Source organism: Pezoporus occidentalis, unplaced genomic scaffold (genome assembly GCF_034315485.1).
Source record: "Pezoporus occidentalis ecotype Australia unplaced genomic scaffold, CSIRO_AGI_Poc_V1 ctg63, whole genome shotgun sequence".
NCBI classification, from domain to species: Eukaryota; Metazoa; Chordata; class Aves; order Psittaciformes; family Psittacidae; genus Pezoporus; species Pezoporus occidentalis.
Window position 1 is genome coordinate 7,075,479 of NW_026915977.1, and position 17,545 is coordinate 7,093,023.

At 39.5% G+C, this 17,545-nt stretch overlaps 1 protein-coding gene across 3 annotated transcripts in view; it reads left to right on the forward strand.

Annotated features, from left to right (window-relative positions):
* The window catches only part of ABCB7 (ATP binding cassette subfamily B member 7), a 42,328-nt gene that overhangs the window by 19,819 nt on the left and 4,964 nt on the right, over positions 1-17,545 (forward strand). For 2 of the 3 annotated variants that reach the window (XM_062640021.1, XM_062640022.1), the window contains 11 exons: positions 3,115-3,247; positions 3,687-3,955; positions 5,402-5,490; positions 5,574-5,661; positions 6,593-6,767; positions 8,121-8,278; positions 8,817-8,980; positions 9,144-9,273; positions 9,684-9,855; positions 14,113-14,216; positions 15,749-15,856. In XM_062640021.1, coding sequence (XP_062496005.1) covers positions 3,115-3,247; positions 3,687-3,955; positions 5,402-5,490; positions 5,574-5,661; positions 6,593-6,767; positions 8,121-8,278; positions 8,817-8,980; positions 9,144-9,273; positions 9,684-9,855; positions 14,113-14,216; positions 15,749-15,856 — 1,590 coding nt within the window. The remainder of the gene's footprint in view (positions 1-3,114; positions 3,248-3,686; positions 3,956-5,401; positions 5,491-5,573; positions 5,662-6,592; positions 6,768-8,120; positions 8,279-8,816; positions 8,981-9,143; positions 9,274-9,683; positions 9,856-14,112; positions 14,217-15,748; positions 15,857-17,545) is intronic. The other variant, XM_062640023.1, reaches the window with a different exon arrangement.

Here is a 17,545-nt window from a genome sequence, read left to right on the forward strand (position 1 = left end):
CAATAAATTCAGGCAAGGATAAGCTGTGAATTCACTATTATAAATAGAAAATGTACAAATTTATGTTTCAAGGGTCTTTTTAATGGCAAGTATCAAGCTTTTGGGCATTAGGAAGAGGAGGGAAACGTTTATGTTGCATAAGACAATTGTTTTGCATGGTGGCTTTTCATAGTGTACTTAGGTGTGCTTAAAGCTTTTTGTTCTCTGACAGCAAATCCAGGCTGCTGCAGAGGTAGCTGTAAGTTTATGTAAAAGGCTGCGATTTTGTTTCCATTCCTGTGAATGTGGTTTCATTGACTTAACAAATTGAGTAGCAAAGGCCTGTTTCTAATAATGGCCTCTCATCTCTCTGGCTATAAACTTTGTAAGATTAACTTCTTCTTTTTGTTAATATTAAATTACTGGAAAGCAGATTGCTAATGAAATGCAATATTGTGCTGCCTTGTTCTTATTCAAGCTTTACCCTCCAGGAGTCAGAACAACTATAACCTGAGACCAGGCTTTAAATTTCATTTAAAACTCTATTGGGTAGAATTATGTTGATGTAAAAGAAGACATTTCTGCAAAACTGGTTAAATTAATTGCAAGTGGAGAGCTGCATCTTAAAGAATACATCTCTCTTCTTTAAATGGACTTTAAAATCTATGTGTAGTTCTATTTCTGAACTACCTGTAGTGTAGCATGGTCTGCTGAGGAGTAAAATCCCTGCAGAGGGATTTGTGAGAACCTGCAGCAAATCAAGACAATCTGCATGACAATACTGTGATTTTCTACTGAGTAGTGTCTCCCAGGAAAACCTGCACTGTGTCATGTTGGTCACCACCCTAACACACGTGCTTAGTGTATTTGTCTTTATTAAGAGCAAAATGCCACCCCAAAATTGAATTTCAGTAACTCTGAAGGGAAAGCAGAGGGGCTTTGATTGTACTGGGGAAGGAAGGAAGTTGAATTTCGCTATTGTGAAGATTCAGAATCTCTGTTAATGCATGCTCAGTTCCTTGTGGGGCTTTATGCTTAAGGTTTAAGCATGTAATGGCAGTAACCTGTTTGTCTGCTGTGTATAATTGAAGTTATCAAACATTATTGTGTACTGCTGCTTTGATGGTGTTTGTTGGCTTTCTGCAGATAATGCTAACCGCAGGTCTTTTTTTCGTAATGGAGATTTCCACAGTTCCAATCTATTAAAAGGGAGCTGTTGCTGAACGGCTCAGGCTTGCACTGGAGAAATGTCAGAAGGATGTAGTTGAAGTAGGACCTGATCTTTCAGCTGTTCTCCTTTTTCCAGTCACAAACCAGTAATAATCTTGCCTAGATGCTCTCAGATCTCATCTGGCTTCTCTCGGGAGCTCTCTAGAGTATGCTGTGCTGAAAATTCGGTAGTATTTGGTTGGGGTTTTTTCCTGCTTAGTTATTTCACAGGGGAGATGCTGAAAGGAAGAGGAGAAACTGGATGGCTTCCTCATTCGTATTTAAGACTTTTGCCTAAAACTGTTTAAATGTAACATTTTAAAATAATTATAATTACATATTAATTATTTAACTGTAATTGAAGGAAGTATTGTCAAAACCCCCAGTTTCTCCTCTTGGTGAATGAAGTCTTCCACTACTTACAGTAATTTGTAACACTGGGAGTATCTGATACTGGTATAGTTGTTATCCTTGCTAAAAGCCTGTCTTCCAGCTTGAATTTGGACTTAAGTTATGAAAGACTTTACACGCTTCTTGCTTGAGACCTAGTTTTATCCTATTAATTTGCAGTTCTTTCACTGGGCTTTCAGCTCTGACAGATGTCCCTAAATACAATCAGGATCTAAGTGGGTATACAAAACATTTGGTGGAGAGAGCTGAAATATCTGTGTCAATCTGGTTTGGTTTTTTGTTTCTTCTCATGTGAAATAATTTGCCATCTACCCATAATTTTTTCCCCAAATACTGAGAAAAACCCTCAACTTGAAGCAAAGTGAGCTCACTGTGAAGTATTTTAACATCTGCCATGGTACAGGATTGTAGGTCTTAACGTACTTATTCAGCTGCTAAAAGCCTGGAATACTCTATGTTGATATCTTCATTGTCAGAAGCTGTTTGAATTAATTCTATTAATTAGATGACATTTGATGTTAATTTTGTTTCTTGTTGGTACAAATGAGGGATCTACCAATGGAGCATTAACAAGACTTAAGAATTGTGTGTTTTCTGGAAGGTTTTTAGTATTTTCTCATGCTGCAATTGTGCAAGTCCTGAAGTTGGTCTGTTTACACCTCTAGCCAGCTTGGTTTTTCTGCATGTAGGCGATACCTCACTGTTAACAAGAGATGCATTTGGGGTTTGGTGCTCTTCAAAATCATCCAGTGATGTATGACATGTCCAGGTTGTAGTTGGGACTTGGGTGTTTTGTTTGAAGGCTCATGTTGAAGTGGTTTGTAGTGTCTTGTTGACTATATGGTCTGCATGGAAAGTCGTCCATGCTGCTCTGCTAAATGCTAGGGTTAATATAAAGTTAATATTTATAGTGATGTTGCAAATGGAAAGCATTATTGAAATATTAAAGTAGTATTAACAGTCAGAAGGACTGGTCACAGGGTAGGTTAACTTCTTTTCTTGGGCTTCACTAGAGCTTTGGTTTAATACATCCATTAATACGTATTTAGTTCAATACATAATCTTGGTTGACCCAGTGTTAGCAATATGAGGGTGAGTTATTTCTTTAGTAGTAGTAGTTGTTCTTCATAGTGAATATTGTCAGCATCGCCAAGAGCAACCTGTAATGGCAGTGTAATTTAGGAGCATGGTGTGTGTGTCTGCTGTTTGATTCCTTTCTAGTCTTGCCATTGCTGTAGTGAGTGCTCAGCCTCAGTTCAAGTGCCTTTGCAGTGTACGATTTCTTTAGGATAAAAATTGATATTTAAAGGAACCCATGAGAGAGACAAACTAACCCCGCAGTCCCAGGAGTAAAGACTTAAAAGGAGAGCATTGTGCTTGAAATCAGGAGCCATCTCACCTGCACTAAGTGGTTAAGAACTAAATATAACAGTAGAGCAATTTCAGAAAAACAGCCATGTTCCATAGATAGATGCTTTAATGCATATGGACTAATTGGTGTTCTTATGCTTTTAGGCCATGAATATATTGGTTCCCTTCATGTTTAAGTATGCAGTAGACAGCCTCAACCAGGTATCTGGCAACATCCTCAACCTCAGCGATGCACCAAGTACAGTGGCAACTGTGGCAACTGCTGTTCTCATTGGCTGTAAGTGGTATTCCCAAATCCATTAATAAGTGTTAACGTTCTTCATTAAGGGAATGGGACAGCAGAGCTTTTGGACTATGCACTGCTAAGCACCTGGGATGGTTATTTCATAGTGACTCCATGTGTTGCTGTCCATTTCCAATGTTCTGTGACCTTGCTTTTGGTATTCTAATTAAAATATGAAATAATGCTTATAGAAATGATTCTTGATTATAAATCCTGCCCTTTCATATAACCAGCTGCAAAAGAAGCTGATTCAAAATCTGTGCAATGGTTTATAAATGAAAAATAACATAAAGGTTTGGACCAGTTAAGTATAAATTACCTTTGAACTAAAAATGTTGAAAATATGTAAGGAATGAGCTTAATGTAATTTCATGCATGAAGGGAGCTTGGAAATATAACTATTTTAATTTCATAAACTTTTCATCTTTTTTAGATGGTATCTCAAGAGCTGGAGCAGCGCTATTTAATGAAGCTAGAAATGCAGTATTTGGGAAGGTAGCTCAGAATTCAATCAGGAGGATAGCAAAGAATGTGTTTTTGCACCTTCATAACCTGGATTTGGCCTTCCATCTAAGTAGGCAAACCGGAGCTCTGTCAAAAACCATCGACAGAGGAACAAGAGGCATCAGTTTTGTTCTTAGTGCTTTAGTATTTAATCTGGGACCTACAATGTTTGAAGTGGCACTAGTCAGTGGAATTCTGGTAAGTGTGTTTATTCCTGATTTGGAATTGTCTCATTTAGGAGTAATACATTGGTTTTCTTTTACCAAAGCCTACTGAGCATTAACAATTGCTTTTACAAGGTGGTTGTGAAAGCAACTGCTGTAAAGGAGAGCAATCCTAATTTTCAAATACTGGTTACTTTAAATCTGAGGAAGCAGAAATAATTGTCCAGGAATCATAGAATAGTTGGGGTTGGAAAGGACCTTAAGATCATCCAGTTCCAACCCCCTTGCCATGGGCAGGGACACCTCACACTAAACCATGTCACCCAAGGCTCTCTTCAACCTGGCCTTGAACGCTGCCAGGGATGGAGTATTCACAACTTCCTTGGGCAACCCATTCCAGTGCCTCACCACCCTCACAGTAACAAATTTCTTCCTTATATTCAATCTAAACTTCCCCTGTTTAAGTTTGAACCCATTACCCCTTGTCCTGTCACTACAGTCCCAAATGAAGAGTCCCTCCCCAGCATCCCTATAGCCCCCCTTCAGATACTGGAAGGCTGCTCTGAGGTCTCCACTCAGCCTTCTCTTCTTCAGGCTGAACAGCCCCAACTTTCTCTGCTTATCTTCCTGCAGAATGCTGTGCCTTAGCGTGTTGAGGCTAGATGAGGGAGTGATTATTGGCTCTCTTCTGAATACTGCTCTTCCCTTATCCAGAACTTAAAAGTGAAAATTTTCTTTTGGAAAATAGGCTGCTTCTTGCAGGTTTTAAGCTCAATTTTAACCTTTTCTTTTGTAAATTGCACTTACTGTCTTTGAAATCAGGATCTTTGGGTATTTGCAGGCTAAAATATAAATATGTAGCTTAGACTAAATTAAAAGCAAGAATCTTGTTTTGTTTATCCCCGTTCTTTTTAGAAGGACTTAATCAAATTTGAATGTAAAAGATGAGTTAAAACCCTTGTTGGTATTGGGTTTAATTTTATAACCTTTGGAAGTTACAACTCAAGCTGGCTGTGAGCCAGCCTGCGATGGTGCTTTAATTCTTCTTATGGCTTTTCTCTCCCAATGGACCCTGAAGCAGAGAAAACGCTTCATCAGTTGGTTTGCAAGGCCATTTACTTCTTTCCCAGTCTTCAGCTTGCTTTCAAAATCCACCCAAAAAGCATGGAAACAAATACTTATTTGTGATAACAACGCAAGCATCAGAAACATTTATGTTTTATAATGGCAAAAATAACTTTCAAGTGTCATAACATGTTAGCTCTTGGTTATCTCCTCCAGCCTTTTTATCTGTACCCTTCTCCTTGCTGCTTTCCTTTTGAGTTTATACCTGTATTTATTTTAAGCTGTCCAGAGCAGGGAGTGTGTTAGGAGGGACCTTCAGAGTCCTTGTCTTGTGTTAAGCTGTTAGAGTTTTGATACAACAGTGAAGTTTTGAAAATGAATATAACTTCTTGTTTGTTTCTTTTACTTATTCCAGTATTACAAATGTGGTGCAGAGTTTGCTTTAGTGACTCTGGGGACACTAGGAGCCTATGCAGCATTCACGATAGGGATTACTCAGTGGAGGTAAGGCCTGCCCTCAGATTCATCAGGGTACTTGGTGTTGCCTCAGCCCGAACTCTTCACTATATTAAGCCTTCATTTTGCAGGACTAAGTTTCGAATAGAAATGAACAAAGCAGATAATGATGCCGGTAACGCTGCGATTGACTCGCTACTGAATTATGAGACTGTGAAGGTAAGACCAGTCTTTACTGCCAGGCCCTTTGGCTTTCTTCTGTCAGCCTAAGGAAAGTGAGCCATAAGAGTCATCTTTTGTAGGGCTGCATACTGGGAGCAATAGCATATTTTGAAAAACATTGTTCATTGGAAGAGCACTACATGATATTGACGGGGTAGCATGAAAGTCATTGGTGGGGCTTGGAAAAACCTATTTGCTAGTAAGAGTGAGAAGTTTCTTTCATTACTGAATCACCTTGACCAAGAGTCTTCCTGTACAAAGTTGTCTTCTGAATGTCGGCCTGCAGCGTACTGTCTTCTCAAAAGCCTGTGTACTGTTTTCATTACCTGCTGTGGTTTGCAGCACTCCATTGCAATGTTCACATTAAAGAGCAGGTCTATGAGTTCTTGTACTGCTACTGTTAAAAAATCCCATGGGCCGCTTTGAAGTTGTCCTGGGTAATGCTTATTTTATGCTACTTTTAATTGGAGAGCTAGAACTGGGATGATAAACAGTGGCATCAACTGTGAAGAAGGACTCAGAAGTAGCTTTTGTGTGAGAAGTACTGTTCTAGACAAAGTAACAAGGATATTCTAGCACAGAGGCAGTAACTTGCTCTTCTTTTTAGTATCTAATGGCATAGGTGGTGTTTGGCTTTGACATTAATAAGGTAGAAGTTCTGCAAGACAGACGCCCAGTGTTATCAGAATGAGTATGGTAGGGATCTCTAATGTCTGCTTTCCCAGTGCAGAAAGTGCTGGGGTTTGCTCATGTGTTTTGTTTTCACACACTAATCTGCTATCTCTTTTTCTCTTTAGCTATTAGAAGTCTTGAAGAGGGGTTGTGTGTGTATCTGTGCATGTAGTATGTTTATGCTAAAGTGTATAACTAAGTATACAGTCTGGTATGCTTGAGACTGTCACAGTTGTTATTTTTGTATATATCATAGTATTTCAATAATGAAAAATACGAAGCCCAACGGTATGATGAGTTCTTGATGAGATATGAGAATGCCTCCTTGAAGACTACCTCCACTTTGGCTCTCCTCAACTTTGGACAGAGTGCTATATTTAGCATTGGCTTGACGGCCATCATGGTGCTTGCCAGCCAGGGCATTGTTGCAGGTAACTCATCTGTCTGTAAGCTAAAAATGACTCTCTTTTACCTTTAATTCATTCATGATAGAGGTGTTAATTAACATATGGTTGATGTGATAGTTCATTTTGAGAGGTTTTGCTTGAGAGTTTGGGGTATTTCTGCTGCTTGTCATAAAACTTTGGGAAGTTTCTGTTGAAGGGTTCTGAAAGACACTTGTGTAAATACCAATGCTGCTGTGGAGCTTCTATAAAGATCCTTTCTTTTTACCCTCCTTCTTTCCCATGTTGGCAAGAATCAGAACTTTTCCCAGTGTGTAATGCATATACCCATGTGCTTTGTCTCCAGTAGTTTTATTACTGGTGTCCTTCACTTTCCTTAGAATAATAAGGTCACATTCTTAAAACAATTGCTTCTGTATGTTAGTGTTGCATATGTACTTATCTAATTTACTGCCTGAAGTAAAGCCTGCTCGTTTAGCAAGACAGTGCAAGCTTCAAATCCAGTAGATGAATGCAGCATTGGGGTAAGGCTCAGCTAAAGCAAGGTGATTTTAGAATAAAAATAATGATGCTTTGAACACTGTTGGCATTGAGATCTGTTTGAAGGGTAGACCTTTATATCATGTTGCCTTTCTTGCATCTGCTTTGGTCTTTCAAGAGACGCCAGGACAGGGAAGAGTTACGCCATGAATGGATAAGTCAGTAGGTGCAGTTTATGGCTGTCCTTAATAAAATTTAGAATAGCCTTCAAGCAGGATGGTGGAAATACAGCTTTAAATTATCTTTCAGGACCTGTTTCAGCTGAACTGACCCTGCACTTACCTTTAGCCAGTGTGTCATCCTGAGTTTTCCTTTCATCAGTGTATTTGATTTGAAGCTGCCTGGAGGTTCTCACTATATGTTTTAGCAGCTCTGTTGTGTGTAGTATGCAGGTCCTCTCTTGATCATGACAAATTCTGTCATTTGGATTTGTCTGTAATTGTACTTCAGATTCTTCCCCCGTTCTTGCTGTCATGTAGCAGTTCCTCCCATTCTCACTTATTTAGGCCCCTTTATGTTTCTCTGTGGAATTGACAACTTTCCAATCTGATGTTTTCCATGAATTTCCTGCTATGCTGCCTGTCTAATTTTCGAGATGCTATTACATCTTTTAAGGGAAATCCACACAAGCATTGCCCATCATTTGGGGCACCTTTCTGTGTAAAATCTGATCTTCTGGGAATGCATTTGGTTTGCTATTTAAACATCTGAGTTTAGAAATGGGATAAAAGAAACCAGACTTGATTGACTTGATTATATATTTTTTTTTAATCTTTTGGTGCTTCCTAACAAGACAACCCTTTAAGTCTCCTTATTCTCTCACATCCGTTTTGTCTTAAGGCAGCCTTTCTGTTGGAGATCTAGTAATGGTGAATGGATTGCTGTTCCAGCTTTCTCTTCCCCTAAACTTCCTGGGAACAGTATACAGAGAGACAAGACAAGCACTTATAGATATGAATACCTTGTTTACACTTCTCAGTGTAGATACCAAAATTAAAGTAAGTAGTAGCTTATTTTCCTAAAGTATCTGGGTATTTAATAGGGCTGTTTTCTGGCAATGCCATCATTTCATGCTGCTTCTTACTTTCCAGATTTAATTTCTATTCAAGCTGTTGTGTAAGGATGCTGCTCTGCCTCCTCTTTAAGTGCTGTTAGTGCAATAGCAGCTGCTTTTTTCTTGCAGAGCCTTTAGTGACAGCAAAAGTTGCTTCACAAAAGCTGTGTTTGCATTGAGATCTCTTTTATCTAAGTATTCATGCCTGGTGCTAGATGATTTATTTATAATTAATGATGCTGAGTTTATTACTGCAAAAGAAGTTACGAAGCAGAGCGTTTAAGCAGAAATTTTTACCTCCTTTGGGGCAAAGGAGGAACAAATCCGTTGCACTCATGTGGTGGATTGTAATTATTTTCAGCCTATCCAAGCTGGAGTGTCTGTTTGGCTTTCTCCTGAGCTAGGAAATGGACTGTTCGGCTTGTTGAACTGCTTGAGATGCTTTCTGGGCAGCATATAAAGTGGCACTCTTCTTTTCATAGGACAAAGAGCTGGCTCCACCCCTGCAGATCACACCACAGACTGCTGCCATCACCTTTGATAATGTGCATTTTGAATACCTTGAGGGACAGAAAGTCCTTGCTGGAGTGTCTTTTGAAGTCCCTGCAGGAAAGAAAGTGGCCATTGTAGGAGGTAGTGGGTCAGGGTGGGTAAATGGACTAAATATGCCAATCAGTGCAGCATTTTGTTTTTCAATGTGTTTCTTCTTGTGTTTTGCTTTTTATCATGTTTGTGACATCAGTTCTGATTGGAGATAGTAAATGACAAACTAGGAGTGTAACGTAAGCTTCAATTCTTTTGAATTTCAGGAAAAGCACAATCGTGAGATTATTGTTTCGTTTCTATGAACCTCAGAAAGGAAATATTTATGTTGCTGGACAGAACATACAAGATATCAGTTTGGAAAGTCTCAGAAAGGCAATAGGAGTCGTACCTCAGGTATACCATGGGTCATTCTCCCCAGATAGTCCATTGAAGTAGTAAATATCAGTATCCTGACACTGTGGTTCAATGAAGACCAAGTCTAATGCAGTGGTAATGTCTAGTTCCTTTGAAAGTCATCATGCTTCATGAGAAACTGCCTCCAGCTTTAAGAGATCTAGCTTTATAGTAGATTACCATCTATAATGAGTTAGCAAAGTGGTAAAATCATGCAGAACATGGATATATTTAGGACACAAAATGTATTAATCCCAATATTGGGAAAAGAAATTTCCCCAAATACTTTCACCTTCACGCTTTTTGCAGAAATCTGAGCTATTCTGTATTGTTTTCTTTCATGGATTGGGGATAGTTTTTAACCTATTGTCCATGGTTTCTTGTTTAAAATATCCTTTCCATATGTGTAGGATGCTGTTCTCTTCCATAATACTATCTACTACAATTTGCTCTATGGCAATATCGGTGCAACACCAGAAGAAGTGTATGCAGCAGCAAAGCTGGCAGGAATCCACGATGCAATTCTTCGAATGCCAAATGGTTACAACACTCAGGTTGGGGAACGAGGACTCAAGCTCTCAGGTATGTTCTTCAGTGCACAAGGTCTGTGTATCCCTTTTGCAAATACCTCCAAGTTCAATCCATATTTTACTCCTCAGTCATGGAATCATAGAATCAGGTTGGGAAAGGCCTTTAAGATCAAGTCCAACCATTACCCCAGGACTGCCAAGTCCACCACTAAGCCATGTCACTAAGTGACAACCAGACTTGCTTACTTACATTATAACGTAGTTGCAAGGCTAAATACTAATGCAGAGATTTGTAGTTTAAGCCAACTGTAGTCTACAAGATATTTAAAGGAGTGTATTTTCAAGAGGTAGCATTAAATGAGTTGATGTGTGAGCATACCTCTAAGTAAAAATGATCTTTCTTGTAAGCTGCTTGGGTAGTGGAATGCATGTGACTAGAATTGGGAACTTTGTGTATGTGTGCTTTGCATGTAGGATGCGATAAGCCATCTCCTGTTGTCTTGTTTTGAAAAAGCAAAGCGTGTTACAGTTTTACTTAAAATTGCTAGCCCATATGTGCAGCGGTGGGGCACAGCTTTTGATACAGGTTTGGTATCTTTTTCTAATACAGTCTTAAAGGTGTTTGGGCAAGTGAATTTTGACAAGGTAGGTAGCATAATACTGAGTATGCAGAGTAGCAGGAGAAACAGCAGTACATGTGCAGTTTGAACTACAGCTCTGCAGTGGCTTTCTACACTCCTGAATACAAGGCCTTACTGTCTGGCGAACTCTAAATATGCGTGGCAGAGCGTAATGTTCTTCCACTCTGACTCTGTGCACAAGACACCATTTATTGATAGACCAAAGAACAGTCCAGTTATTTTTGTTTGCATGAAGGGTGGAGCAGTGGAGGGCAGACTGCTCTATAACACTGGGAATGAGCTATGGCCCTACAGGAGAGAGAAACTTAACCTCAGTGAGTCTGGAAACTTCAGGGTACTGAGGTTGCTTCAGAATGGTGCTGAGGTGTGTGGCTCTTCAGGGCATGTGGGGCTGGTGGGGGTCCAGAGGCACAGGAATGCAGCGTGTTCAGGCAGAAATGCTGCCTGTTGCAGGGAGCAAGCCGTGTGTGGTGTTTCTTGCTGCGAAGGTGCTGAAGTCGTAAGTCCTGGTCTCTTTGAAACAGAGGATCAGAGGTCACATTCTGCACCCAGAATGTATGTGAAGGGGAAAGCATGCACATTTGCAAAAGGGGAATACAGAGAGGGTTGAAAGGGAGATAAAATATGCGAAGCACAAATCTGGGTGAGTAGAAGATTCAAGATAGGTACTGGCAGAACTGCAGAGAACTGTGATAATGATGAAAGATTTCTCTTGTGCTGCCTGTCTCCCCAGACTAGTAATTTCTAGAAAGAGGATTTGACTAACAATAGGTTTGAAATGTTTTGGCATTTATATAGAAGCACAGAATGATTTGGGTTGGAGGGGATCTTGTAAAGATCATTTAGACCAACCTTCCCGCTGTTAGCGGAGGCATCTTTCACTAGACCAGGTTACTGAAAGCCTTAGTCTTATGTTGAGGTTTAGATTTGATTTTAGGAAAAATTTCTTCACTAAAAGGCTTATCAAGCATTGGAACAGGCTGCCCAGAGGAGTGGTGGAGACACTGTCTTTGGAGGTATTTAAAACACATGTAGATGTGGCACTTGAGGACGTGGTTTAGTGGTGGACTTGGCAGCGCTGGGTTGATGGTTGGACTCGATCTTAAAGGTCCTTTCCAATCTAAATCATTCCATGGTTCTATGTCCAATTCTGAATCTGGAGAGGTGTGTTCAGGCATGTTGGTGTTTCCTTCTGACCTTGAACAAGCCCTTTACTGAAACTGGGGTATGCCTTTACTCCATCCTTGGGTTTGTGCTACCACTGTGATGGTCATAAGCACCAGTCTAACAGTGCTTTAACAGAAGTAGCATTTGGAAAGTGAAGTGTGTTCTTTTCATCTTTTTTATTTAAACAAAAAGAGTCTGTAAAATCTTTCTCAGGAGAAAGGCGCTGGATTTGTGAGGTGATAAAAAAAGAGCTCAGAGTGGGCGTCTGCCATTGAAGTAGCAGCTTCAGTTCCCTATTTTCAACAAATTATACGAGTATTGGCAAACAATAGTAATAAACAAGCTTCAGTGATGTTTACAGGTAGGGGACAGGAATCAGGAGCTAATGCTCTCCGAAACGTCTGCTCATTCCTGACTTGATCTTAAATGCAGCTGTGTACTCAGCTCTTAGGGAGTTTGATTCTCTGCTCCTGCTTGCGGGTGCCAGTGTGTGGCTTTGGGTTGAGATGCAGAGCCAGTGTGTCCACTGTATCCCATGTGCATTTGTTAAATCAGTATTTTCATTGATAAGAGAGTTGTAATGGCCAGAAGTGGCTTGGTTATTTCATGGGTTGGAAATGTCAGAGGCATATTTCTGAGTTCCTTCAGTAGCTCTGTAAAAATATAGCATCTGTTACTTGGAATCTGAATAATGGAATGGCTTCCTAAATTGTTCTAAAGTGTAGATTAGATTAATTTCTGAATCTGTTTAAGATTTAAGTTGGGTGAGGCTTCTTGTACCTCTCCTCTAAGAAAAAGTTGAATTCCTGATTCTCTTTGTCTATTTTAGATAATATTTTGTGGGAGAAGTAGGTGGATGGAGAGCTCTGTGAATTTAAGTGGCCCTCTTTAAAATCCAGGCATTTTACATGTGTGGGGGGGGGGGAAAAAAGGTTTTGGGGACCACTACCATGGGTGTCTGTGAAAGGCACAGTTGCAGTTAATGTGGTTCTTGGATGTGTTAACAGTGGTGGTGATGTGTAGGGCCAATAAAGGCTGCAGTCTTAATCTGGGCTCCTGGTTCTGTGAGTAGATAAATCTGTTGGGTGCAGCAAGTGAGTGTCTTAAGTAAATTGGATTCTTCCTGTATGCAAGAATTTGGTATGTTATGGATTCCTTTCCTCCAATAAATTAACAGTTTACCTCTGTGAGGGTTGGCATTGTGAAACTATGTTAGAAGTGCTGTCTTGATACTTTAAAAGTGCTGGATTTGTTTTTATAGTTGGCAAGAACCTTAATGCAAACAAGACTCTCTCATGGCAGTACAGCAGCATGGATAACAGGCTCAGTATCTCAGTTTCCGTCCCCTAGTGTGGTTTCTCTTGCTTGTGTGGTACAAAAATAGGCATAAAGAAGCCTTAGTTGCAGCGAGAACTCTACCAATTTAAATGGTGAAGTGAGCATTTAGTGCAGTTCTTACTGGTTTCAGTGACTGCTTAATCAAGAGTAAATAATGAAATCCAAGTTGTTTTGTCCTTTTCAAGTAGAATCCATTTCAGTGCTTTGTAATACAAAGCTGTAACAGCCCCAGCCCCTGACTGTGTAAATGGAAGGGTTAACATGCTGCTGTCCTGAATATGAGTGGGGAAGAACATGAAACAAATCAATATGCTACAAATACAAGGAAAGACCTTGGATTTAGTTACTGTAATATGTCTTTCAAACATGGGTATTGTCAAACTGAGTTTTGAACATGCTTTAAAGGCGAGAAAGGGAGAATATATTAAAATAGACTGAGTAAATTGTACAATTCTAATTGCTACTGTGTTCTGCCAAAGACAGTTTAAAATTTGAACTGCAGCATTATCATCAGCCTTTTAAATGGTTTATTAAAGCATGTTCTCTCCTGATAGGAATGGAACATTAACAAGAATGTAATGGTATTAAATGGAATGTTTTGAAGTCTTGAATAAAACAACGGAGGACAAGAGCACCAATGTGAAATGTTTGCATTGCATACCAAATGGTTAGCAGGTTTTAGTTCTCAAATGCACATTTTCCTGACTGTAAAAGTTGTCCTAAGTTATTCTTGAGTAGATGTTGGCTGTGAGAATTGTGAAGGGAGGAAACTAGTCTGAAACTTGGTCACATCAGAAACCAACAGGCATAATGAAGGCAGGTTTCAGCACCATTTTAATTGTGTTCTTTGATTAAGTTTGCTGATTAAAGCTGTTGGGGATGCTTTGAATCTGGGCCATTATGGAGTGAAAAGTTAGATGAATTTCAAGGAGGGACCTGAAAGGATCTCTAAAAGGATAAGCAATCTTGAGTCACTTTGGATTTACCAGAGAGCAGGAACTTGTCTGATAATTCATGTAACATGTAGAGACCTTTGTCAGTAGCAACTATGATGTATATTTAAAAAAAAAAAAGAGCCACCCCTAAAACCAGTCCTGTCTGCTGATGAATTGAGAATATCATGGTTGTAACTTTATCTTTTTCTCCCTTTTCCCCCCATTCAGGAGGAGAAAAGCAAAGAGTTGCAATTGCTCGAGCAATGTTAAAGGAGCCATTTATTCTTCTCTATGATGAAGCCACATCATCTTTAGATTCAATTACAGAAGAGGTAAATGGGGATATAAAAATACAAAACTTAAGTGGTATAATGATGGTTGATTCTGATTCTTTTTCCTTGTTCCTTTCCTCCCAGAAAGAAATCTCTTTTTGCCACATTGCTATCATGTGTTTTCCTGGTATTATTATTAAGAGATTCTGTGTCTAAGCCGGTTTCCTAAAGGCTGGAGCAGAGACACTGAGTCTGTCTATCTTTAGACATAATGAAGAATATCAACCCTGGGTATATTTTCTGCTGTACTTTCTGGAGGTCCCAGTCACTCTTAAACAATTATCTCTTGAAGCTGCTGCGAGTACTTCAGGTGGCCGTGAAGTGTGAAGCTCTCCAGTCCACTGCTGGATGTTTAGGTGACATCTAGCAGTCATTAAAAATGTCTTACAAATAATCATGACATAATGCAGAGCAGAAAGCCTCTTGTTTGTTGTGCAGCATCTTTCCGAGCTGTAAATCAGGTAGGTGGGATCTGCAGTGCTGTTATTAATTTGTATTCCTTTCACAGGAAGGGCTGTGAAACAGCAGAGTGTTGTGACACAGATGTCGTGACACGACCGCAGTAACTGCATCAGGCTTCATAAATACATCTCTGCTTAAGCACAAAAGCTCTCAGCACCAGCAGCAATTTCACAAACTAATGTCATCAAAAACTAGAGCTAGAGCTATGTTTGTGTTCACTTATGCAGATTATTGAGCAAATTTATTGACCTGTAATCACTAAATTACCTTCCTTTTCCAGATAGAAAACAATCAGGGTACACACCATACATCTGTATAGTGCAGCGCTCAGACATAGTAGAGCTTCCTCATTGGGCCAGAAATGTTCATAACACAGTCCTACAGAAAGCTGCTGGGATTCTTCCTTCTTTTGTTTTGCTGTATGTATTGCAAGAATCACAAGCAAAGCTGAAACTTTCACAGCAGAACTGAGCTTTAAAGACAGCAAATGAAACGAGTCCTTCCCACAGAAGTATGTCTGGTAACAGGAATGTTTTCAGACAAAGGCAAGTGTTTTTCAGGAAGAATGGACAGTTATTGTAGTGAGGGCACAAATTCCCAACTAGTGCTGCTTGCACCTGAATGCAGTTGAGGAAGGTGGAGGCTGCGGATAGGTAATTCTCAGGATTGCTTTAACTACATGCTCCATATTGACATGATATTGAGAGGGGTTTTTTTTCTTTAACTTTCATCGATTTGAAAGTATTATTATTTGTAATTGTCACGTGCTTTTACTGCTGTTTGTGTTGCTTTTGAGCATAGCTGCATAGGGAAGTTTTTCCTGCAGTCACGTAACACTTCTCTTCCTTTGTCCCTTGGGATATGTGTGGTTTTCTGCAAATACTCAGAGCCACAGATAGTTCGTGCTTGGGACTCTCTTGTAGGTACTTGTAGCTGTTTCTTACTGTGAAGCTGCAGCAGCACTGGAGATGTTTCTCAAACCTTACTTACAGCAACTTGTGTATTTCCAGACAAGGTTTTGTTTCCCACCCAGGAGTGTGTCAGAGTTTGTCTCTCTTTGAATCTTGCAGAATATTCTCAGTGCCATGAGGGACATGGTGAAGCACCGAACATCAGTTTTCATCGCTCACAGGTTGTCAACAGTAGTTGATGCAGATGAAATCATTGTGCTGGATCAGGTGAGGTGATCACCCTGGGATCTGTTGTCTTCACATAACGGCAGTGTTTGGTTTAGGGAGTCTGTGTGTCCATTTAGAAACATTATACTCCCACCAAGCCACAAAGTTCGTTCTTTGGGAATGAACCAAATCGAAGAATTCTAAAAGCCCAAGCTTTGCTTTTTGTGTATTTACAATCAAAGTTTATCCGTTGGATGTGTGATTCTTGTATGTTTTATTTTCACTTCATTTGCATAGTTCGTTTAATTACATGTTCTTTGGATGGATGATTACAAATTCCACTTGATGTTCTGGGACTGGCTTAATGTTGCATATATTTTAAATCTCATTTATTACATGCTTCTCTCAGATTAGGTTTCCTGATGTGTTCCCCCAATTTACACTTTATTCTCAGGACTCATTGAGTGTCTATTTTTCACATACATCCATTTTTTTTTCTTTCAGTGGAAGGAGAGAGGACTGCATGTTCTGTTTCCATGCAGATAAAACTGTTGTTCAGTCTAATGATGTTATAAATCTGATCATCATTCTCTATTGTACCTGTAGAAAAGTGTGGTTATTCCCTCTCTGTATGCTCCTCTTGTAAGGAAAACAAAAAGTTTCAACATTTGATTTACTAATATCACTGTGCAGCTGTTATCTCATAGTCAGCTTGTCCTAAATCCGTTTTGTTCTCTTACCCATATCTGGCTATAGATTTAAAATAAACACATGTCTTTATTCTAACTTCATAGTTACTCTTTTAACTGATAATGCTGAAAATACAGCGCTCTAATCTGCTGGTAATGGATGTTAAATATATCTCTGCATTCACTTTTTTCAGGTGCTATTTATATGCTTGTGATCATAGGTGTATTTAGTGACTAAAATATGCATCTCTAAAAGAAAATAAATTATTCCTACACTACATTAAATGATTTCATGGGGAATTGGAACAAAGCCTTATGAAATGGTGGCATTCATGACTATCTTTGCCATACAAATCTCAGCTTCCTATGACTCTCAAAGAATAATTCACTTGTAGTGCTCTGTGGAGTTTTCTTTCGTTTGGATCACGTTTCCTAAGGTGTATCCTTTATGGAACTGCACGTTAAAGCATCTTGCAAGTGTTTTTTAACATGTTACGAGGCAATCTGCGGCTTTTTGTTTTCGAGGCAAGTTTTCACAGCTTACTGCGAGTGTGTTTTGTGTTAGAGTGTAGCTGTTACATTAAAAATAAAAGCACAACCTCAAACTGTAAACCAGTTAGGGTGCTCACTTTCATGACTGGTGTCAGTATAATGAAGATTGTGAACGAGTCAGGCAGCGTGGTGCATCGCTTGCGGTGCCCGACTGCTTCAGGTGGCATCTTCTCAGCAGAAGGTTGCCTCTTGTCATCCCAGCTTGATTGATGAGTGCTGCGTTAACAACCAGATAAATGAGGCTCAGCAGTGGAGATGAGACAAGATGATTGTGGCTGGTTTTCCTTAGCAATGGGAATAGGGCATCATCATTTCAGCACCTTTTGCCTAGGTAAAATCAGGATAATTCTTGAGTGAGTAAACATTGTATTAATGGTCTTTTGTATGATTGTTCAAGACTCATTGACGAAAAAAGAGGCCATAATTCAAAGCCTAGACTCTACTACAGTGAACTCTGGAAATTAACCACTGAAAGTTTAAAATACATTTTGCAGTTAGGCTGGTCAAG